The following is a 25,542-nucleotide window of genomic DNA, read 5'->3' as shown; positions in this document are numbered from 1 at the left end:
AGGTCAAAACAATTTTGACCTTTGAATATTGTATTTACTGTTGCAACAGCAGTAGAGAATATAACAAATGGAAGCAGAGAGGTAGGATTGGGGACAGATTGCCTCCTAGTGTAACAAGCTGTGAGCTTTAATGTCACCTACGCTGAATTATATGGGGCTGTGCTTCTCTCATGCCTCCAGAAATTAAACTATTAAATCATTTTTGGTGCATAAAGATGCAGAGACTTCAAGAGAATATAACGTGAAGACAGCAAAGGACAATTTTTCTTTTTCCACTTAAGTCTTATCACATTTTTCACATTAGTCTGGCATGGGAAAATAATTTGCTATAAGGGCTTGGGTTAGATGAGCTACATGTCTGCTCGACAGTGAAATCATGCTAATCAGAGGGCACGGAGCATCCTATCACGTTATTTTGTGTGTAGGTGGCATAAAACTTTCAGTGCAATTCACTGAGCAGCACTCTGGAGGAGCAAAGCAGCCTGCTGCAGCTTGATAAGGGAGCGAGTTCTTAGAAAAACAAAACATTATTTAAATATGTAGCATCACCCTGGGGCTGTGAGACACTGACTAGCAAATGGAAAGAGAAAAGGGCCTGCTGTTGGTGTGACAACTACCGCACAAGACCCAACAACCAGGGCTGCTATGCAAAACTGTATCATGAGCTAGCAGGTTGGCACACACCTGATCATGCAAATTAGGCTTGAGGAGGGTTCGAGGTGAGCAAAATCCTGTAGGGCTGAAATATGAAGCCAACATGGAAGTGCCAAAAACAGCAGCTCCTGAAGTGGCCACTTGAGGCTGTCTCTAAAAGCAAGTTCACCCCTATTTGGCCTCTTAATAAATGCTCAACTTAACACGGTAAGCAGAATTAAAATTCTCACATTTGGCCAAAAAGCAGATTGGATGTCTTTATAATAACACATAAAAAAGTATGGTCAAGACCTGTCATCTTTGTGACGTGTCTTGAGATAACTTGTGAATTGAATTATGAATTGGCATTAGACAAATAAATAAACAGCCAATTTTTTTTTCATGACAATAGTCTGAGTGTTGTATTTTTGTAAATGTCCATTTAAATCAGTCTTAAACTGAATTTGAGCTTGACACTATGGCTATGTTAGTTGATTATTCTTACTGTCTACGGTGTGATAGGCTACTAAAGAATCAAACTAAAGAAGAATCAGTGCAAGAACCACTGAATATTGTGACCAATGAAACACTACCTTGGTAAAGCAGAGAAAATCCCTGAGCCTGGTTGGTGCGGTCTGAGTAGAAATACAGGATGACAAAATCGCCTGTGATGTTCACCAGCTCCCTAGGTGGGCTGCGCCAGTCAAAACGTGCCACCACCTGATTGGTGTAGCCATCCAGTAGCTCCACCATATCTGTCTGGTCTGAGATGTCAAAGAAGGTGAAGTTGAAGAGGATGGCAGAGGATCCGGGGACCTGGATAGTCCAGTAGCAAACACGCCCAGGGCTGTACTTATCAGGGAAGTCCGGGGAGTAGATAACGCCTGATGGGGAGGAGTAGTTTCCACCGCAGGCCCCGACTCGGGCTGAACAGAAGCATGCGGAAAAGAAAACAGTTGTTGGCCTTTTATAATATAACAAAGATTAGATTTGGTTTATACTATAGACCTGTTGCAGACATGTCACTATTGTATTTGCATTAGGCTATTATGCATTTTAGTCCACACAAATGACCATGACTTGTTTCATCAAAATGTCAAAATCTCCATCAGGGCGCCGATTTAGTTCACCGAGTAGAGCAGGTGCCCATTTAAAGAGGCTATAGTCCTAAATGCACTGGTCACAGGGAGTGATTCATGGTCTTGCCGCTGTTTGGTACATAACTTCCCCTTTCCCCACTTTGAGGATGCATTCTGTTTTCAACTATACACAGGGTCCCACTGTAACAATGCAAATTATTTGCAAGCATTAGCATTAAGTATTCCATGTACGCAGGCAGCTCAGGTTCGGGTCTGACCTGTGGCTTTATCACTGCATGTTATTCCCCAATCTCTCATCCCTTTTTCCAGCTCTATCCATTGTCCTATCTCTACAGCAAAACCAAAAAACCCATAATTAATCTGAAAAAAAAATCTGTCTTATGCTTTCTAAAATGATTTGCAGGCATCAAATACTCATGATTAAAACTTAACTTTCTGCATACAAAAAGTGCTCTACACAAATGTGTCTTTATCCATATTACACTAAAATACCTTGATTAGTGCAATAGCTAGTAATTAAGTTTTTTTGACAGCAACTAAAGAACAAGAACAATGTAAAAACTAAACTGTCAGCTACAGAAGAAAGTTTTTATCTCCAGTGAAGTAGAAGGCTTCACTGTTGTTTTTTATCACTGCTGTGTGTAAGGAAGGAGGGGTGCTAGTGGCAAGTAAATTAAATTAAATGTTGTGCCCTCTGGAGCCTGATATATTTGCTTAAAGGTTTAAACACGCCAGTGGATTGATGGACTTGTTCCCACCTTAAGTTATTACAAACCGTTGACTCAACGACTGAGAGCACAAAGTATTGTTATCAAAGGCAGTTATGTGTTTGAAGAAGTGCTTTATTTGGCAAATGTTAAAATTACAGTCAAATATTACAGAGCCAGGGATGAAGAAGCATCTGTTAACACACTTACTGTCAAAGATGATGACCCAGCCGTCCCCACCACAGGGCTGGGTGTGGTCGCCGAAGCAAACATGGTTACACTCCATGTTAGGTGACTCGCCATGGTTGCGTAGGTCCACTTCATTGCCACAGAAACAAGCATATCCTGACTCCATACCAGCGAGCTGGAAAAATGATATATAAAAGGGTAATGCAAATTATTGATTCAGCAATTCACAACAAACTTTGGGTAACACCTTCCATGATGTTATTCACTAAAAATTATTTTTTAAGATTCTTTAAAAATAAAAAAAAATATGAAATTAAAACTTTCCATGACAATACAAAAACTACAAAAGAGTAAGAGTAGTTCATATTTAATTGTGTTAGGACTGAATCAGCATGTGATCATACACTGCTCCTGTGACTTCAGCCTACAGTGTAACAACTGCTTGTTCAGGTTGTAACCTGGGTCTGGAGAACCACAACTTCTCTGCTGGCTAGAAGCCTTCATTCAAGCTCATCTGTACTGAGGGCGAAGGGAATGAAACTCACACAAAGAGCACCTATCTGTCTTTTGAGTCCGAACTCTTTGTAAACTGTTCCCGAAAGCGTCGGAGCAGAAATGCATAACGTCAAAAAATGTTCACACATTGAGACCTCGCCATTGCTGGCTGCTTATTCTCAAAAGAATTATTGTCCTGGATTGAAAAGAACACCATTGTCCAATTTGTAGGCCCCACATGAATGAAGGTACTGCATCATTTCCCACTCTGTGTCTCCTCTCATGGAGCAGGAATTTATGAAGCCTCCGCTCTCGCCAACACAATCCAGCTATGTTCTTGTTGCATTATTCTGTCTGATGAAGTTACACCAGTGTGAATACTTCTGAGGAGCAAACAAGCGACGGATTGCTGTCTAAGTCATCAGGCATGCTCTTTGTCAAAAAGTCACATGGGATCTGTACTTCTGAGCACTGATGCTCCATATGTGCATTACGAGCGGTGACACTCCAAGGGTACGCAGACGATGCCAATCTGCCACCACTTCCTGTAACATCTGCTGGAGTGTGTGTGTGTGTGGGGGGGGAGGGGGGGTGAGGGGGGTGCTGTCAGTATCTGTCAGCACAGACGGAGCTGAAGCGGATCTGCTGAGACAGAAAGTGAACACCTGGCACTGTTTAGAGCGGGGACAATGGTATGCCAGACTCAGAGATGAGGAAAATGCACTGAGGAGGAGGTGCCCACTGGGCTAATAACCATTCATTTACAGCTGTCAGCCTTGATCGCTGTGATGATTCGTCATCCACCGGTTGGTTTGAAACAGTAACTTTGATGGCTGAATAAAGAGGGCATAGACCGCAGTGGGCATCATGGTAATAACTGTCAGGAAACTGCTCGTAACTGCAGATGATTTACATAAAAGGCTGACTAAAGCAGGAGACGTTTTAGACATGACACGGGTAATTGACCGGACACTTTTTCATCCACTCAAGGGAATTTTTAAACTCTCCAGTGAGGGCACCAAGACAAAGGAGGCAGTATATTATTCTCTTTTAGTCTTTAATATTTCCTTCCGTGAGAATCTGCCAACTTTTATCTGAATTAAAACAAATATGCAATATAAATGTAAGCTTCACTCTCCAATCTCACCTTGTATCTCTGCTTTCTGCAGAAGCTTATACAGCTCTGGATGGTGAGTTTGTTGGAGGTCTCGCTGGTGCCAGACAGAGTGGGCGGGTCACCACTGTCTCTGAAGCAGCCAAGGTTACCAGGCACTGTGAAAGAAAAGGACAAGAAGGTTAAAAACAGTAAATTACAAGCAAAAAATGAAAGCTTCATCCCCCATGACCCACACAAAAAGTGATATGATTTCATTATCAGGTGTGACCTCCTATGCCAAATATTTTGAGTGAAGAAAAATGTATTTTCCCAAATGTAGAGATGGGCTGTTCCACTCCTGGAACAGAAAATGAGTCAGATTTAGACTAAAATAGCTAGATTAGATGCTGGTGACAATCAATAGGGTACATCATTGACCTCATTTTTCCAGTAGGCCTGTGCAAGGGTAACAACAATAACTAACAAGTCTGAAAGTATTTTACTTGTAACACCAACAGTTTCCACAACTACAGCCAATGTCTGCACAGCTCTTGTTTCTGCAGGTGGTGGTTTAACAAAGAAGAAATATGAAGTGAAACAATCTAAAGCAAACTAGTTTACTTTGCTGGGTGCATTGCAAAGAAGGGGGAACATCAAAGTGGCATTTTGATCCATGGCAAAGTTTGTTGATATGTAAATAGTTTCTAAAGAAACTATGGCTGATTTCAGGAGGAACATATTGAACATTTATGACAAGAGTTTTGGAAGTAAAAGCTTTGAGCTTTGCCTGAAGCTGTGATTTTACCACACATGGTGCTATAAGCATCCACAGATCGCCATCAAACAGCTGAATTTTAACTGCAATTATAGAAGCATTTCATCAGTTTACTTAAGAGCACAACTTTTTTTGAGATGGTACTAGCAATGTGTAAAATTGATGGAAAACATATAAGAGAACACCTTTGGTTGCTTTGTACATACAGTGCAGCTTAACACAAGACAATCTGGCAGCAGACTGTACATCTCTGACAGCCACTCTCACGGACTATTCATCTGAGATACTGTCTATTTCAGAAAGAAAGTGCCTTAATTTGCCGGTACAATTTTTTTTTTTTCCTAATTCAGAGAGTTAAACAGAGCATTTGTAACATTATGAGCACCAAAAGAAAGCAAAATGACATAAGAATTGATATATGAAGTAAAAGTAAAAATAAGCGTTTAAGAGCAAACAGATGCTTGTACCTAGCCTGAGGTTTCTGGCTGCCCCCTAGAGGGGCTGAAACCCCACACTGGGAACCAACGCTGTATCACATGCTGATTATTAGCTTGTCCTGTACAAACATTATTGTTTCTGGATATTTAGATACAGTTAATCTAGGCTTTCTCCATGATCCTTTGCATCCACTGGTTTGTTTTCTCTGAGCCACAAGGAATGCTGCATGACTTCCTTTGAGTTTTATAATCATGTTTGTGATTAACACTCAGCCTCACAGACACACCCCCAAAGAAAGATCTATGGTGACACACCAAAGAGGTTTACGCCTCCTGATACATGTTTTTGTGTAAAATGCTATCAGGAGAGCCAAGAACTTTATCTCAGAGGAAAAGAGAAAGTAGGGAGGAGGAAAGAGGGGTCAAAGCAAATACAACGAGAGCTGGAATCCATAAAATATACTCAGCCAGCTGAATTACATTATAACGCAACATATTTTAACGTGTATTAGAGTTTTGATTTTGATGAGCGATCAAAATCTTTGAAAGATGTTTTGGAAAAGGAAGAAATTGATGTGGATCCCTTTGAAAAGGCTTTGTGTCTTTAGTTTGACAGGACAGCTGAAGAGAGACAGGAAATATGGGAAAATAGTGGGGGAGGATACATCAGTACTGGAATCAGGAGTTGATCCTGCAACCAGTGTGTCAAATACCGTAGCCTCTTGGAGGTGGATTTCAAAACTGTGCTAGCACAAAAGTGATATCAAAGCATGATAAAATCAGTGTTTAGAAATTTAAAAAATAATGGGGCAAGAATAGTCAGATTAATAACATTAGGCTACAGGATGATAAAGGGAGATGATGACCACTGATATAATCTACCAAGCTATTCAGTTGGAGTCCCTAGGGCCAGGCCAGGCCCCGAGGTCATTTTAAGTGGCCATTTAAGTAGTCTACCTGTGCTTAAAGATGATCAAAACACATTTTTTAAATAATGTAGGTGAAATGTTCTGTATTTGTAAGATCACTGGTTTATTTCCTAATTTTTGTCCTACCTCACTGTGCAGCAGTTATCCTTGTTGATACACAGTCACTCATTTCCATCTGACACATGCACTACTCTCCTCCCTAGTGTCTCAGTGCACACTTCAGCACTTGTGGACATGTTTTTGTGAGAGTATTAACCAGGTAGCTAGATAAAATGTCTTTTTTAATTTAAAAAAGGCCTATGCAGAGCACCAAGGCCGCCCATAAAGGGGAGAGCCGGGGGCGCATGGAGGTCAGCAAAATTGTGGTCTCTTGTAAAGTTTGGCTGTGTTAACAATATTTTATTTTTAACCTGAATAATACTAATCAAAGCAGCATTTTTTAAAATTTATTTATGTCGTACTATATAGCCTTCTTCAAAATGTAAATCCCTTTTTTGAAACCAGAATTAAAATGGTTTGAAAGTGGGGAAAATGTGTTAGCAGAGGCAAGGGAGGCAAGAAATGGCAAAAAAGGTTAACTCCTTAAAGCCATGTATCATATTTGACACATACTTTTATAATACCTCTATTTAATCAATATGATCAATAAATTACTAAAAAAAAGTCTGAATACAATCTGATAAATGATAAAATGCCCTCAAGTGGATTATCAGTTGCCAAAAACACCTAATGTATCAAATGAGATACAAAAAATATATGTTAAATTTTATGGAAATTTTGATTTTATTGGATTTCATTAGAAAGTGAAATAAACATTTCAGTTCCAAAAATTTAGAATTTTCTGGCTATAATTTGTGTATTCAGGCTTTTAAGGGTTAATGGAGGCAAATGGCAGTAAAAACAAATGGGTCACAAGTGAGAAAAATCTGTTAAAGGTGGCAACAATGAGTTAAAAGTGACAAAAACAGGCGGGAAAGGGTGGTAAAATAAGATAGAAAGTAAAAAAAATTGAGTCAAGAGAAGCAAGGAATAGGCAGAAACAGGTCAAAAAAGGAGTTTAAAAGTGACAAAAATGTGTCTAAAATGGCAGAAATGAGTTAAAAGTGACAAAAGGGCGGTTCAAAGGGTTTAAGAAGTGGCAAAATGGCTTAATAGTGGCAACATAGGCCTAAGAGGTTGTGAATTGGGATTGAAAAGTGGCCAAATGTGTTAATAATGCAAAAATAGGTTGAAAGTGTTAAAGAAAGGTTAACAGAGGCCAAAAAAAGAGGTGGAAGGGGGTAAAATAAGAAGTAAAATGGGTTAACAGTGACGAATATGGCAAATATGGCAAAAAAAGAGTAAAAATTGAGCAAAATTGATGATGAATGGCAAATAAAAGTGGCAAAACAGGCAGACAAAGTTGATAGAGGGGGTTAAAAAGTTGCACAAAAAAATAATTTCAACATTAGAGCAATAATAATAGCTAGACACACTTTTCAGCTCCAAACTGAGGCAACTGTCAGACAGGACAAATGCTAGCACCAATGCTGCTGATCCAGCACACATGCATTGATATCAACAATAAATCTTAACTGTGGAGAGCCCATTCTTCCAGCCAATACTGTGGTCAGGCCTGCAGAGAACAGACAGTTTAACAGCCAATGGATGAAGGAGTATGTGTTTATATTTGTCTATTTATGCAAAACCTGTGCTTGTGCTTACTATGCAGTCAGTGCATATCATCACGCAAGAATTTAAACTAAAGAAGGTATTTCTAGATAACTCACACAGCAAAAGATTTTGTGGTGGACTTTATGCTACGAGAAAGATAAGACAACCTTGTTGGGCTTACACTGAAAAAGACAGATTTAAATTAGCATCACTACTAGTGGTTTGGGTTCTGGACAAAAGGAAGATATTTACAACTGCAAAGACTGTCAAGGTGTGTATGCTTGCATCAACTAAGTAGGTTTTTATGAATAAGAAAATCCAAAACAGATTGATTGATTGATTGATTGATTGATTGATTGATTGATTGAAGCTAAAAAATGATGACACATGCAATATCTCTCAGGCCCTTCATATGCGAGCCTTTTTCAGGAACAAACTGACTAGCCCCGATCTACATCAATACATTCTCACCTTTGAGTGTATGAAAGTCAAGCCTTTATAAACTCTGCCAGAAGCAACCGCATACAACATCAAATTCTGTTTTCCTTTTTCTGTTATACCCTCTTGCTTTAAACTGAACTAATGAACATTCAAATGTTTGCTCGGTTGTACCAGGGGATGTATGGCATGAACAGGCCAACAATCACAAATGGATCACAGACCAAACAGACGGATGACAGATGTTGACACCTTTCCAGATAATATCCAGTCACACATATCAGCTCTCCTTCCTTAAACCAGGGTATTTTCATCAAATACGCTGCAATCCTTTAAATCCAGATCAGTAATTTCCCTCCAAAACTTTGAAACTAAAAGTATTAGCTCAGGAAGCGTTAAAAAAGCCTCAAACAGTCTGTGTCCCTGTTTTGATCAGTTTTCTTGCGATCCAAACAGACTTGCTCTTCGTTTCCACATCTTGATGTGAAACAAATCTAACAAGCAGAGGTAAACTGCAAATATGAAAAAATCTCCCTCCAAGCCGTTGTCCTGGGTCTTTGATTGAGTTTCGTCCTACTGTAGGGTACATAACAGCTCATTAGGAGAGGACAAGAGTGAGCTGTGCCCGAAATAGCCATCAGTGAAACTCTGAGACACAACATGGAGGCAGAAATCAGAAACATGTGACACACAGAAACAATCATGGTGTTCTTTAACAAACATCTTTGATATCTTAATTCATTTTAATGCCGAATACTAGTAAAGCACAAACCATCTGTGTTAGGGGATCAAAAGGTAGCCAGGGCTTCCTGTTTGAGATCTAATTTTCTTACAGTCTTGTGGACTCAGAATGACCCTGAAATGGAAATCAAATCAATGGGGAAACCGTACTAATCTAATATTATAATTTTTAATGGACCCTTTACTGATGTAAGGACTACAAACAGATGGGTTACACCTGTATCTTCTTGTACATCATATGAAAGATGAGGGAGTTTCTAAGACAAAATACAAAATGAAACTGGTGTCAAGTAGAGGATTCGAGGACTAGTCAACTTTACTGCTGTGTGTGACTCTTTTTGCTTGAAGTCGACAAGTCACTCATCACAAGATGAGGCATTTACAATGCCTAATGTGTAGCTCTTTTTATTGATTTATCTAAGGTGTTTGACACTGTAGACCACAGTTTACAGATAGATGTGCTTCATCACATTGGCATGTCATACCAAGCAGCATCATGGTTTGATTAGCAATGAGTTCAGATGGCTGGATCCATCTCTTCTTTTCTGGGGTCCTAAAGGCGTGCCTCAGGGTTAAGTGTTAGGACCTATTTTATTCTCTAAATGTCAACCATCTTTCTGATAACTTGTCAAATGCCTAATAGCATTTTTTTTGTTTCAATACATTTTACAAGTCTTTGAGTTTTTATTCTGCTTTTTGGCCACATTTAACCAATTGTTGCCAATTTTCACCAACTTTTGCCAGTTTAAGACCATTTTTTGCCCGTATTTGCCACTTCACTTAGCCATTTTTTGGATTTTACTGGCCAAATTCAGGCCACTTTTGCCCATTTTTGCCGCTTTTAACCACCTTTTGTCCAATTTTGCCAATTCTTACCACCTTGTGAACTCTTTTTTTTGCCACTTTTTGCCTCTTTTTTGTTTGTTGTTTTATTTTTGTCCATATTTAACCATTTTTGGCCACTTTTTGCTCATATGTATCAGTTCTCTTAGCCAATTTCAACTAATTTTTGCCACTATTATTTTCCCAATTTTGCTAGTTTAAAACCAATTCTACAATTAAACAAATTTCCCTTCTTTTCTGCCTTTTTTGGCCACTTCTTTTTACCTACTTTGCACTTTTTGAAACTTTTTGCCATATTTACCCATTTTTTTCACTTTTGCCACTTTAATGCTAATTGTGGTCCATTTTTGCCACTTCTTTTTGCTACTTTTACCTAATCTTTGCTACTTTTTGCCCTTGTATGCCATTTTTACCCATTTTTTATCTCTTTTCACAATCACTAAGCTCTTTTCTTTGAATGTTGTCTCAGTTTCTTTTTATTTTCTGGCATCCTGATGTTTGTGTATATTATGGCTAAGCTGTTGATCTTACTTTCCTAATGATTTAGTTCAGGTAAAGGTAGGTATTAACCTTGCAAAGCAGATGGATATGCCCGTTTCTCTGTTTCTCACATCCATCTTGCAAAGCTCCCATCTGAACCGTTTGGGCCCAGTTAGAAAGTGACAGGACCAATCAGCGACGAGGGGCCGTACTTTTGGGCACAGTGAAGTCGTGACATAAGACAGCAGCAACAAGAGGCCGGTGCAATTATGGCAGAAGAAATTAGCGTGGATGCTGCTCAAATGCCAGTTCTATCAGAACTTGACTTTTCTTCGTTAAAAGAAGAACAAAGAACAGCAGTGAGTTGTTTCATTTTCAAAAATGACAAAAGTTGTGTACTGACATGTCTACAGTCGCCACGGTTCGCGGAATTCACCCCTTCAGAAGGGGTGCACCTTGGAAAACGGCTATGTCACGTGTTTTGTTGCTCTGATTTGCCCGTAAAGATGTGACAGACAGATCATTCATCCAATCACCCTCTGAGTTTTTTTCAAAGGCTCTGCCCTTTCCCAAACACTGTCTGTGAGTGGTTTTTCAGATGGATGTGTGAAACACATCCATCTGGCATGCCAGGTTAGGTAGGTATAGGAAACAGGTGTAACTTTTCCACATAACATATTTTGCATCTTTCCTTTGATTGGAGTGATGGAGATTGTTTTGGGGAGGTGCGGTACCGAAATCTGTCTTGTAATTCGCTACTGTAGGTATTGTATGTCTTGGTGCAGGTAATATGTGGGTACCAGGGTTTTTGATAATCATCTTTATCCCAATGTTGGGTCCCAACCCACCAGTAGAGAACCACGGCTCAACAGGACTATGCCCCTGTGTACAACTAAAGCTGCTGAAACACTGATGGACAATATTACTAACCATAAATAGAGATCAGAACACTTCTGACATCAGTACCAAAAAATTCTGCATTATTTGCAGTTTTGAGTTTAAGTTATGCCAAGTTATTTAGCTAAACTTAAATATGAAAACAAAAGCAATTTTCCTCAGCAAAACAGTTTCCCTTCCTCCCTATCAAAGGCAGGTAGACATGTATTTGATCAGAAGTGTGATATCACACAGCAGCATGTTAAATCTATTTGTGGATGACAACAGAGTACTGCTTTGTGGCACTTCTGACATCAGTACCAAAAAATCAGTACCCCCCCCCCCCCGATTTGCTTTACTAACAACATCCTGGAACAAAATATCTCTGGAGCTTTACCTGTGTCTTCCTTTTTTAAAATACATGCATGCTGAAAACAGCCTGCTGCGCTGATGACAGCACGTTCCAGCAGTGAACAACTGGCTCCCAGTTGTTGCCAGTGAAAAACCACTTAAATCATTAGTAAAAGCCTGTCATGATTCAATTTTGGAATTTATTTATACTCTCCAAAAGCTAAAAAAACAAACAAACAAAAAAGGGTGGGGGATGGGGGGGTAGATAAGCATGCAGCTCTATCAAAATATTTGGAGCACCACTGTAGAGATATATCACTCAAAACCGCGTGTATGAACCGACTCCACCAGAGACCACACGTGGGCTTTGACTTCAGGGCTGCCAATATAAATGTTTAGTTGACATAAAAAAAACATCTCAATAGATGCTGCAGATGCTTTGTGTTTATGTAAGAATGAGGCACAAAGGCTTTTGGGGGAAAGTGTGACATGCTTGAGACTTCACAGATTTGAAAAATGAAGGAAGGGAGAGAAGGGAATAAAGAGAGCGCTGCTCTTGCCCGTATTTCAGCCATGATTGCTGACTGTAAAGTGACCACTGATACTTCCTTGCTGCTTTCATGATTAGCTGCCGGCACAACTGTGTTTGACAAATGGTGCAACATATGAAACTGCCACACACTAAATCAACCTTTTTTTCAGTCAAATCAATACCAAAGCTTAAAAATACATTTATATGGTTGTTTAAATTTAGTGAGGCTACATGCTGCACACTAGATCACCACCTGGATTATCCGACAAGTTTATAGGCAAACATGACAGCAATATAAATGCTTCATATTTTCAGGGTGAGGCATGACAATGTGGTTGCAGCAGTTCCTTTTCTATCCCTCACTAAAATATGCACCAGATGAAGTCAGCCCAAATGTGCAGGAGGGGAGATGAGAGGACATGAGAGATAAACACCTGGTCGGGAACCAGCAACCTCCCTCCAAGCAAGGCAGGCAGCTACCACTTCAATGGACTTCTTGAAAGGCAGAGGGGGAAAATGCTACTGCAGGGCTCAACAGCCAGATTAAAGGCAGCAGTGCTCCTTTTTCATATTGCTTTGACAAGAAGATTGCAGACTGCATTCAATTTATCTGTCTTTGTCCTGTTCTCGTCCTAGAGGCTGTGAAGCGCTGGCTGAAGAGCAGCAGGTGGTGGGATCGTATCGCAACCCAGCGTCAGAGGTTGTGTGCAACTGTTCATCGGTTTTGCAGGAAAGCATTGTTTCTCTGAAACATCTGCTTTGCAGGCGCAACAAGTGCAAATAACTGCATGTTCAATAAAAGTAAAAAAAATGCACAAACACACTTCAAAGCTGTCGCTGGAATTTGGACTTTAACAAGCCAGAGGGGAGAAGTGGAGGAAACACAAGGTGCATAAACGCTCCAGTCAGCCCAGACCAGACCTCTGAAAACCTCAGGAGATCGCAGCGGGAGGGGCAGGCTCCCACCAAAAAACACAGAGCCAAACAGGGCTCAGGCTGCAGCCAGACTCATCTCAACCTGGCAGCCTGCTGTCTTAGCTCAGAACAGAGCAGTTACAGTTGCCCTTCCCACAATGCAACACCACAGTAATGCAGACAGGAGGCAGCCGGCAAAACAACAAAGTTCATGGGTGTCTGTCTGGCAGGGAGAAGGAGACACCTCCGTTGATGCAGCAGACACAACAACAGCGCCGACCCAAAACACATCAGAGAGACATCGAGAGGAGAGAACAACAAGGAGGGATGGAAGCAACAACATCAAACATGAGCGGCAGGCTTTGGCAAGTGCACTTGGCAGCCAACATGCAAGCAGGTTGATGAGCTGAGGGGGCAAACATGTTATTAAGGAAACATAATTACAGTTATAAATTTCTATGCCATCTGGAGGGTAAAGAGCAAAAAAGCAGAGGAAAAAACATTGGAAAGTGTTCTTTTTTTAATGGGACTTTGGGCGTCTCTCTTTTCAAAATAGATTTACTCCTTACAACTCGGGCTCCACTCGCTCTCACCCAGCACAGCGTGACACATATTTTTGACTTAACAGAGGAAGAAAGAGAGAAGCAAAATGAGGCCTTCTGGAACAATGAACCTTTAAAGTCACTGTTTTATGATCAACACTGAAACACTGGGGGATTTCAGTAAAAAAATGAACTCACACTCAGGTCTGATTCTACTTGAAAAAGGAGACATGATGACTGAGGAAAAAGGTGATAGAAGAGCTGGCAATAAAACAGGACATTAACTTTTATTAAGCAACAAAATAGAGACTGACTGTGGATCCTTAAAGCTTTTCAAGTCCATTAGAATAACAGATGAATAACTTTGCACTGAGTTACTCATCTGATATTTTTAAGAAAAAATTACTGACATTTAATTTAAAAATATGTCAAAAACTTGCAAAAAATATTCATCACAGCAGTCCACACCAGTGTAAATTCTTGAAATGCAGTGAGAGACTGATATATAAACCAGCTGTTTAAACATTTTTCTATTTACAGAGTGACACGGAGCAGAGAAAGTCAGTACATTAGTACACAGATAGTTGCTTTATTTGTTCAATTATGTTGAAATGTTTTTTGAAATGTTTCGTGCTTGACAAAACTCCACTTCATATTTAACACTGTTGACTTTTTTCATATGACAAATGTCTTACGCTGTAAAAACAAATAATAGGGCAAATGTAAAATAGTTAAGTAACAAGTTTTAAAGCTTTTTGGAGTTAGGGGGCCCAATTCAAAACTTTATGTTGACACTTGCCTCAAAATATTGAGTTGGCAGAAAAAAAATGTCATTAAAAATTATACTTATCAGTTAGCTTCACTAAAATAGTTGTGCCAAATATTTAAGAAAATGTTAGCTCAGTTTAAATTTTTATGTCCACTTGGTATATCAATCAATCAACTTTTATTTGTAAAGCCCTTTACAACACATAAAGTGACCAAAGTGCTTTCCAATAAAATCAAAACAGTAGGAATAATAAAACAATATAAAACAATATAAAACCAATAAAAAACTACAATAAAACAAATAGAAGTAATGTGTCACGACTGAATGTTAAATATATATCTGACATAGTTTAAGAAATTCAATATATTGTGTTCTGTCAACTTGTTCAGTTATCAAAGTGCACCCAATACTTCTTTGTTTACTCAATATTAATCAAGTTTGATTTTTTACAGTGTACATAATTACAAACTGAAGGCTTGGCCAATTTAACATAAATAGAACTATTCTTAGGCATCTTCTTCCTTTTACCAACATTCATGATTCAATTTGGCAGTGAAACATTCATGTGAGTTAACTTTGCATTGTGTAGATGTGTGTTTTTTGTCCCTCAATGAGAAATAAAAAATGAACAGGCCTAAATAAGAAGCTAAAGAATTCTGGATGTGGGAGCATGAAAGGCTGGTTTAAAGGGCCCGACTGATGTCGCCCACACAGATCCGTAATGATATCGCCTCTGCGGAGGTCTCTGTAATGAATGATTGCAGCCATGGGAAAAAGTTCGTCTGTTTTACAGAATAAATTTTCTGCTCCTCCATTCCCAGCTCATCTGTTTTTCTGTTTTCACATGTGAACCATGTTTGATGATTATTTTGTTTCTGTTTCTTGTCGCCTTTCAGTTTGGTAGAATAATGTTATGACTGTACGCGTGACAGAGAAATATCTGCTGCTCTCAATCTTTCAGTTCCCTTTCTTGCACAATAGGTGGATCTTGAACTGTTGGACTTTGATTGATGGATACATGTCACTAAGACTGAAGTCATGTGATAATGAAGCAATGGTTATGCAAAAACAAACAAACAAACAAACAAAAAAAACCAGAACAATACGTCTGCCAAATTACAAGTCAAGTAAACCCAATGTCCAGTCAGTATTCAAAACAAGACCAAGGAAATCAGTCTGTTTAAATAATGCATAAAGAGAGGATATTCTCAGTCCATTATTCTTCAAAGAAAGGACAAAAAAACAAGAAAATTGCTATCTCAACCGCCCTGGTTTCCCTTTGACTAATCACAGGATTACATCTGTTACAGACTGAGTGCATGTTTGCTGCTTGCACTGTCACAACTTTTGTACCAGGCACATGCTGCATGTCAGCTGCATCTCCCAACTGTCAAAGCCCTGTCTTTGTTTAAACCTTATTTTTTGAACTTTTTTGCCTTTATTATTGAAAGGACAGCTGAAGGGAGTATGACGAGAGAGAGTAGAGGAAAGACATGCACCCAACAGCACTGGGTTAAGGCATCGATCCAGCAACCAGTGCTTTGAGGACTAGCCTCTTATATGAGCACCTCTGCCTACTGAGACAAACTAGCATCCAGCCCTGTCTTTTAGTATAGTTTGCCTCAATAAATTAAAGTAATAAAGTTCAGAGTAAACACTTTGTTCACAGAAATGTCAAACAGAGCTTTAACTTTGAAAAGCACAGATGGGAAGTGTAACCATACTGTGTTTATCTTGCCTGCAACATATTCTACCAATGTGGGCAAACATATCTGCTAAAACAAGGTAAATATGGCTCTTTATTTATTAATTTTCTTACTATTTTTTGCCAAAAGCCATGGGCGGCTTGTGGTAAAATATAGCAGTTAACACATACATAGAAATGAAAATCAAGCAATGATTCAGATGATACGTGGCCGTCATGTACCCAGATCGAAACAACTGTTAGGTCTTTCTAAACGTAATTCCAAGAAGACAGGACAGTTTATTTAATGATTATTACTGATCTGTTAAACTAGAGAGGAAAAAACTTTGGTTAAGTGTTTATTTGGTATTTTAGACTGCATTTGACTGCATTAATTCCCATTTTCACCCAGCTCTGTCCTCTCACTTTTTATTTTCTCTTGTCATTTCTTTGCCGTTCTTTTCAGGAGGCTTGCTTGTACAGACCTTTGGTCTGTTGACGGTGGTGATGCTGGTGAGGCTGTGATGGCCATAAGGTAGAAATGATGAGATAAAAAATGTCTCTATGTTGGCGTGATGTAAAGTGAGAATTTGCATAGAAAAGGGGTGGTTCTGGAACAAATCGGAGATTACTGTTCAGTCTTCATGAGGAAGGAAGCCAGCAAAGGGGGTTCCCACTTGACCACCCTGGTGAAGACGTGCTGGCTTTCTGCCACCCATAGGTCTGCATGGTTGACTTGTGAGGGCAAACATTGAGGGAATGATTGGATTTGGGGATTTCTTCACCGAGTAGTTATTCTTTCCGTATAGCACAATTAGCTTGTGTTTACTTCAAACAGACAAAACAGGTAAATGAGAATGTACTCAGCACATTAAATAATAAAACTAATCCTAGATTCCAGTCCTATAATCCTAGAAACTACACATCTTAAAGAGATCATACTTTTACAATGGCAGATATAAAAGTTAGATTTTTAAAAGTTAGCTGTTGTTTTATACTGAGTTGTGATTGCTTTATGTCTCCTGTCTCACATTTTAAAAAGACAGTGTTGGCTGACAAGCTGAACATGTAGATTTCATGTGTTTCTCTTATTTTCCTGAGAAGATGAAAATTAAGGACCTAGGAATCAGGGCAAGAAAAGACGCTAAACTTGATGCATTAAAGTGTTAGCACCATACAGAGCCTATAAAAAAAAGTATTCCCCCCTTGGATGCTTACCCTTTTCTTGTTTTTATAAATTAATCATGGTCAATATAATTGGGCCTTTTAGACAAAAAATAAGAACACCCCAACTCTTTAATGTGAATGTGTCTCAAGTGATTGCATTACAACAACACCTGTATCGAAGGTCCACTCATTGCTAAATTAGCATTCCTGGCCACCATTACACCATGAAGACAAAAGAACACTCCAAGCAGCTCAGAGAAAAGGTTTTTGAAGTGTAAGTCAGTCCATGGACACAAAAAAATCCAAGGCACTGAACATCCCCTGGAATTCAGTTGAATCCATCATCAAGAAATGGAAGGAATGTGGCACATGTGTAAATTTGCCTAGACCAGGCTGTCCTTACAAACTAAGTGAGCATGCAAGAAGGAGACTAGTGAGAGACACCTATGACTACCCTGAATGAGTTACAAGCTTCAGCAGCTAAGCTGGGAGAGACTCTGCATACATCAGCTGTTGCCTGGGTTCTTCACCAGTCAAAGCTTTATGGGAGAGTGGCAAAGAGAAAACACTGAAAGCATACAGTGAAAGCTACACATTCATGGTTTAAAGACATCAAGATGAATGTCCTAAAGGGGCAAATTCAGAGCTTAGACCTCAATCCAATATAGAATTTTGGCTAGACTTGAAAAGGGCTGTTGATGCTAGATCCCCATGCAACCTGACAGAGCTTGAGCAGTTTTGCAGAGAAGAATGGAGTAAAATTTAGAGTGTCCTGATGTGCAAGCCTGACTGAGACCTCAGTGCTGTAAATACTGACTCGAAAGAGGTGAAGATTTTTGCAGTCACTTATTTTAAATTTAAAAAGTTATTGGACATTACTTTGTAGAAATCAGTTTTCAAATGACACTATTGAGGTTTTTGGTTAAGTAAACATGTTAAATTTTAAAGGGTAAAACATCCAAGACTCAGTAGTACAGCTCAGTCATTGTCTCTCAAACTGATGAGGCAAAACTTTGAAAAAATGTTTTCTTTTCATTCCTCATTAGCTCTGAAACACCTTTGTGGACACCAATTAAATTTCCAGATTATTCTTGTAGATTAAATTTCACATCAAAGAATAAAAAATAAATAAATGTTTAATTCACAGACAAGAGAATACCAAATAAGTATATTTGTACAAGCATACAAGAAATTGATTACTACTTTAAAAGGAAACACTGAAAAGGAATAAACCTGAACATTCACTACAGCCATTATTATCCTTAAGTAGCACCACTGCTTCATTACCATCCAATTAGACTGTAACCAAAGACAAAAAAGTCATTAGTGGCTCCACATTTAAGAGGGGTGTTAAATCTGTGGGGTCAAAGGAGGAGAAGCAGGGATTTAAAAGCACATTCCTCAAGTGCTAAAAGGCTTGATGCAAGTAATTTAACACAGGTATGTTCTTGGAAACAATGCGGCCAACCCATTAATGAACCGCCAGCAGGTTAACTAGTCAGCATGCACGCACAACACAGAATCACGCACAGCCTTACCAAGAATGTGACATGCAACAAAGCAGAGCAATAACGCTTATCACGCCCAATGTTTGCGTGTTTTTTTCCCCACTGTCCCAGCCTGTTTCTCTGCTGCACTGTCTCTCCCTCATTGTGCCTCAGCCCCATTTATTACCCCTTTTGTAGTACAGTATATTCAATAAACATAAACAAATACAGCTGCTGAGTTCCATCTAGCCTGTGATTAGTCTTGCCTGTGAAGAACACAAGAGTAGAGCAGAGAAATATGCCACAAAGTCCCCTAAGACGACCCTTTCTGGAAACTCTGTGTTGTTTTGTAAGGAGGTGGGAGTTGCTATGATGTGTTTCTGTTGATTTTATGCTTTGCTTTTCTTTGGAGATGATAAATTAGCCAGTCTAGAGATGGGAACCGTTTACAGTCAGACAATAAGGGTCTTATTATTGGACAGAATGAGAGAAGTTTTTGTATCTATAAGACCGACTTTAGTAGGAGACAGAGCCTGCACTGTGAGCCATGTCTGTGTATCTCATGCGAGTTTACTGAATCTCGTGTCCTCTTCTATCCACTTTTAAACATTTCTATGTGTGTGTGTGTGTGTGTGTGTGTGTGTGTGGTGGGGACTGTGTTACAACAAGATTGAGATGATGGCCCAGCCTGGGGCCCTGGGAGAGTGACTAACCATCTAATTAGAGGGAAGAGAGAAGAACCGGAGCTTTAAATGAATAATTAGTGCCTTCTCAGAGACAGGGACGAACAATGCAAAGGGAAGAAGATGAAAAATAGCCTCCAAGATGCATCCCTCTGCCTCCCCTGACAAACTAAACAGCATGTGTCCCAGAGGAGTCCCAGGAACCAGCAGAGTGAAAAAGATGAGAAGACACTCTTTGGCGACCCTAGGTGTTAGATAAGCACAGTGGGGCATTTCTATTTAATACCATTCAATTACAAAGTGAAAGACTTAGCTTTAGACTTAGTTAGAGGTGATAGCCAGGTTGTCCAGGTTATCTGAATGTGGATAAAAGCAGCAAAAACTTCAGGAAAGTGTTTCTAAAAAGTCGCCAGATGTTAGAACATGGGGCTGTTTAAGGGTTGCGTCTCTCCCATTTTCTTCAGACATGTTTGACACAAACTGCTCTGAATAAAAAAATATATAAAATTTAAAAATAATAAAAGAAAACAATACTGACATACTGTGCATTGTTCATTTGAATTCATGCACTGAATACAAAACTATCATTTGATTTCTAAAATGCTCAAGTTGCTATGTGAAAGGGAGTTTGCACTGAAAGTAGCAGCATGCTTACGCCCCTCAAACTTTAAATTTAATTCTGTTTTGTAATTAAACAAGACAAAAATGCATGTGATCATTCATTAAAGATGTTCTCTGTACTTCCTGGCAGACTTTGCGTTTAATTTTGTTTTTCCAAGCTAAGTACAAGGCAATGATTAACAAACTGCTCATGTCAGACTCAAAAGACCTCCTCAGGGATTGCAAATTCACACAGTACATTTCATGGAAGAAAGTCTATCCAACTGATATGTCTTCGTCAGAATGGGTCTTGTTTTTGGCCACCATGTTTCCCTTTGTCATTGAGTCACTGTTTAAACTGATCTTCTTTCAAGTTTGAATATTCAGAGCCCATTCAATGGAAGCCTGTGTTTTTGGTGTGGTGGTCCAAACCACTGGCCGCAGTTTTACTCAATGAAAAATGATTGAATTACTAAAGGCAGTCTGGCTACAGACCATTCATTTCTGATGGCTACTCTCACAGACCTTTCATCCGAGACACCATATATCTCAGAATGGAAAGACTCGCTCATATTGTACTGATAAATTCAGATTAAACTTACATTTAGGGTTAGAGTAAACCTGACCTGCAAAACTTGGTTAAAAAACACTAATAAAGCCAAGTAAAAAGCCTGCTAACAGAAAATAAGCTTTTCCCCCCATGACAATATCCCGACACAGCAACCGTAGCTTACGTAGCTCTGTTAGCTGTTCTAGCTATGTAGATGATAAAGTTACATAGCTAAGTTATCATGTAGGAAACTTAGCTAAAGCTAAGCTCTCAAAGCAGCCATGTTAGCTATGTAGCTGTAAACTATAGATAAAGGAGCTATGTAGTAAATGTAGCTAAAGATACAGCTAAGCTTACAAAGCAGCTATGTAAGCTTTGTAGGTATGTTATATATGTAGCTACATTAGCTTGGCTACATTTGCTAAAGCTTACATTGCTAAAGTCAACTTTGCTACATGGCTTATGTAGTAACGTTATTTACGTAGCTATGTTAGCTGTAGCTAAAGCTAACAGAGCAAAAGCGAGCCACTGTTCATTTAACTACTTCTAAAACAGGTCTAACCATTAATTAATCCTTGATTAGACCTCTGATCTTTTCCTCGGTTCCATTTATGAGATGTTGTTTAGTCAATGGCCAAGGTGGGGTTTACAAGAAGTGTAGAACAGATTTGCTGTCCCAGAAATTAATTAGACTAACTACAGAGCTGCGATTTTGCTGTGTTATGCCATGTATTTGTGGAAAGATATCTAGCTATTGTCCGAGTCATGTACAAGCAAGTTAGATTTTTAAATGATTGAATTCAATAAAGAATTACTAAAGCGCAAGTATATGCATCGTATCATAGTATTAGCATTTCCCGATTATTCCCCGTTATTGATGTGATCATGTAAACATACTCATTAACAGACTAGCTGCTATCTTTTTTAGCCATACCAGGCGGTAGATATTAGCATCAAAATGTTGTAACATTTGCCACCCTCATGATGGATTCAACAACCTTTAGTTAACACTTAAGCTAAATGTACCTTGTGTTCAGTCACAGTTAGCAAACATAACATGCTAAACTGAGATGGGAAGCATTTTGAATATTAGCATGTTAGCACTGCAGCTAAAAAGCGTAGATCTACCATACTCAGACCCATGAGTTTTGCATCTCATACATACACATTAGGTTGTTGCTAACCCTGAAAAACTGTTCATGAGCCTTATACAAGCCTAAATAGACTGAGTATGGTAACACATTAAAACAATGCCAATTGAAGGATGTTTCGTCTTTTTAGGGAGTGCCTGATAGCATTGCTAGTGTGAACGTGCTAGCACAATGTCATTAGCATTTAAAAAGTTGTTTTTTCACCTTCCTTATATATCAAATCAACTATGCTGATAAGTTTTGCTAGAATTTGGTCAAAGCTGATAAACTGCAGGCTGCTTAACTATGTCCAACAATAAAATGATGTGTATTGTACCTGTGCAGAAGCATTCTGCTGTACATTTACCCTCAGTATGAGCTAAATTGGTCGCCCCTCGATTCATCTCCTCCTCGTTCTTGAGTCAATCACTAAACAAAAGTCCCCTTCTTGTTCTCATTAGCAAACATTCTACACAACCAGCTCTCCCTCGTAATCAATACCTTTAATTCTCTAATGGCTTTGGCTGATTTAACCTCAGCCATGTTGAGAGAAGGAGAGAGCAGCAGAGAGAAGCTGAGAGATTAAATGATGTCCTCTAGCTTGTTTTTGTAAGAGACTTTACTTTCTAGTTTCAGTGCTGTGAGCTGACAGCACAGCAGGCAGGTATTTCCCCTGAGGGCGGGTGTAGGTGGAGCTACAGGGGGGTCAGAAGTCAGAGTAAGATAACAAAGAGTGTGTTCAAAGCTCACCAGGTAAGGACGGGTCTGCTGCAGGTGAAAGGGGGAATGACAGATTGACAGATGTCTGTGCCACAAACCATTCAGAAATTAGCGCCTGTGAGCCTCGAAACAAAGCTAAAAAAGTTGACCTGCTCAGTCTTATATTTGTTACTCTCTGTTATTTCAAATGACAAGCAGGCTCCCAGTTGACTTTCTCCTATACCTCTTCTGTGAAAATGGCTTAGATTACTGAAATGAGTTGTAAAAAAATCACTTCAACCCTCCAAACAACAAAGCTTCACTACATCTAGATTTAAAATTAAACCCCTGAACCTACAGCACCTGTAATGATTCAGATAGCTGCAAAAGGAAAGGGCTGGCATATTTATAAAGAAAAATCTGGCAGGTCATTAATAAATCCAGCAGCCTAGGGCAGTGAGGCCAGAAAGTTAATTCTGAACATTGGTTTCAGGTGGGCGCACACATAACAAATCCGTTTTATCAATGCATTGCAATTCTTGTGATGAGTCCCTATTTTTGGTTGGATAATGCTGTCACTGGATCTCATTGCCAAAAACAGAGAAAACACATGTCCATCTATTTTCTAAGACTGGTCTGAATTGTGATTTTATTATTTCTGATGGGTGGGGACGACATCCTTAACCCTTCTCTTGTTTCAAAGGTGAAAACGGTGGAAAAACTTTGTGACTTAAATTCATTTATACAGAAAAAGAGAGCTTTTAATGTATTTAGTCCATCTTATTCTCTTAGATAGAGAAACATTAATTCTATCAGGAACATTTAAAACATTGTGCTGCGATTCAGCCACCTTATCAACTAAAGTGATGGATCTAAGCTGGTCCACCCTCAGATCCTTTTACCACCTTCTTTATGCCCCTAATTCCCTAAAAAAAAAAAAAAAAAAAAAACTTCACGCACTCAAATTTATTCAATGAAAATGTGCAGTTTTCGGCTTAGGTGAAACAAGCTCAGCTCAGTTAGTCGACATACTGTATGTTCTGCTCTGGGAATAAACTTGAGATGATGTGCACATAAAAAGAACAGTTAATTCCACGGAAAGCAACCAAGAGAGGCAAAACAAGTGCATTTAGAGCCCGAACTGACATTTATTGTATTATCTGATGCTGTTTCATGCAGGTAAACTTCTGTCTGTCTCCAAAAGGTCTGTGCTCTCACCTTTATGTTGCTGTGAACTAGTCTTTGCCCTTAAAACTTGTATGTTCCGGTTTGGGAACATACAAAACAAATATCTGGAGGTCCTGTTTTCCTTTTTTTCATAAAATAGTAATGGTCCCAGGTACCTGCATCACTCTGCCTCCCCAGAATGACATTGCAGTTTGTGCTGAGTCTGTCCAGCAAAGTGAATAGAGGTGCTGCAGTTTGTTTGCACATCGAAATGACACATGACCCATGCTTAGTGCGCTATTTCACTACAGGCAAAAGATGACACACTAATGTACTGCCTTCACTGTCTATTGAGACTTTAGCTTGTTCTGTTTTTCCAAAAGAAGTTTTAAGACTCATTGTCGATTCTACAATCCTGGGTAAGAGGAAGCCTGAGCCTGAATTCACATCATATACATACACATTGAGCTGGAGTGTCAGCCAACAACTGAGCAGCACTAATAATGCAATAACAGGATCTATCGCCAAAGTTTCACATCGAAGACCTGTGTTCCGGTTTAACAAGTGACCATGTTAACTGGTGACTTTACCTCAAACCAGTATAGGACAATAACGGATATCAAAAACTTAAAGGGCCCTTTTGCTTAGTCTTTCATTGAATTCATATCTTCTAAGCATACATTAGAAATAATGTCATTACTATGACAACCACTGACACTGTCAGCTGAAAAGTCACCAGTTAACACGGTCACTTATATTAAACATAACACCTACTCTCCCACACACAGCATTGTTTACAGTGAAAGCTTTTGATTTGTGATTTTTTTTTTCATCTGACAAGTTTCTGATAAATACCTTTCCTGCTTTTGCCCACACATTTTATTCATGTTAAAATATTCTGCCCTTCAAGCACAGATAACTGTTTTTTTGGTTATTACTCTAATTTAAAAAATGTTACAAATATGCTAAAAAAAAACATTATTTTGAGCACATGATTTTATTAAGCTTTTTAATGTCAAATAATCGTTTACAGCTCCTTAATGCACAGCAGACTGGAGTAGATACTGAAATAATCAACTCTTTATAAGAAATAGAGAATGTGTTGTGAATCAGGGATGAATCGGAAATTGATTATGAATCAAATTGTGACATGCTTACAGACTCACATCTCTAAAAAGTATGTCTGCAATCCACTTTGGGTTTCCCACCGATCAGTCGTGAGCCACTGTACTAGAGTATCAAAACAGCAAACACAAAGAAAAATAGACTTGCTTTCAGAAATTAATAAAAAAAATTGATATAATGAGAGCCAACATATTCAACCAGCTGAGACTTTTTTGATAAAAAATTAAATTCCCTTGGTCTTTTCCCCATCTAGTTTGAAGATTAACGATTGAATTGATTAATGATTTTTTCCAAAGAAAGTTGGAAAGATATTTCTGGCAAAATCATTCTTTAACTGTTCAAAAGTCATAAAACAACTGAAAGCACCTCGGGCCAGACTGAGAAAATGAAACAACAGATATTTTTCTTTTCTTGAGTCACCGTACTGACTTCATTTCAACCTTAGTCATCAAAGATTTAACCTACAGGAGCCTCTTAAAGAGGTTAGAAAGGGGCCAAAGTGAACTCACTTCAAAAAAATGTTCTCACTTTGAAGCTCTATCTCTGACTGGTTTTCACACTGCCAAAATTACAGGAACAACCGTTGACACACAGACACACACCCCTCCTCTCAGTGAATCCTGAACCCGCTGCAGTATTAGGGACAGGAGGGCTGGTGGTGGTAAAACAGCATAGAGGATCATCTAGAGGATAAAGTCTGCCTCTTAAAAAATAGAAGAGGAATCAAATCACAGCAAAAACATAAGTCT

At 39.0% G+C, this 25,542-nt stretch overlaps 1 protein-coding gene across 2 annotated transcripts in view; it reads right to left on the bottom strand.

Annotated features, from left to right (window-relative positions):
- kremen1 (kringle containing transmembrane protein 1) overlaps positions 1-25,542 on the bottom strand; it is a 94,637-nt gene that overhangs the window by 9,100 nt on the left and 59,995 nt on the right. For both annotated transcript variants that reach the window (XM_041786748.1, XM_041786749.1), the window contains exons 4-6: positions 4,272-4,396; positions 2,651-2,804; positions 1,227-1,559 (exon numbers count right to left, since the gene is read on the bottom strand). In XM_041786748.1, coding sequence (XP_041642682.1) covers positions 1,227-1,559; positions 2,651-2,804; positions 4,272-4,396 — 612 coding nt within the window. The remainder of the gene's footprint in view (positions 1-1,226; positions 1,560-2,650; positions 2,805-4,271; positions 4,397-25,542) is intronic.

This window comes from Cheilinus undulatus, linkage group 5 (genome assembly GCF_018320785.1).
Source record: "Cheilinus undulatus linkage group 5, ASM1832078v1, whole genome shotgun sequence".
Lineage (NCBI taxonomy): Eukaryota > Metazoa > Chordata > Actinopteri > Labriformes > Labridae > Cheilinus > Cheilinus undulatus.
Note: the sequence above shows the minus strand (reverse complement) of the source record. Positions and strands in the feature narration are given on the sequence as shown.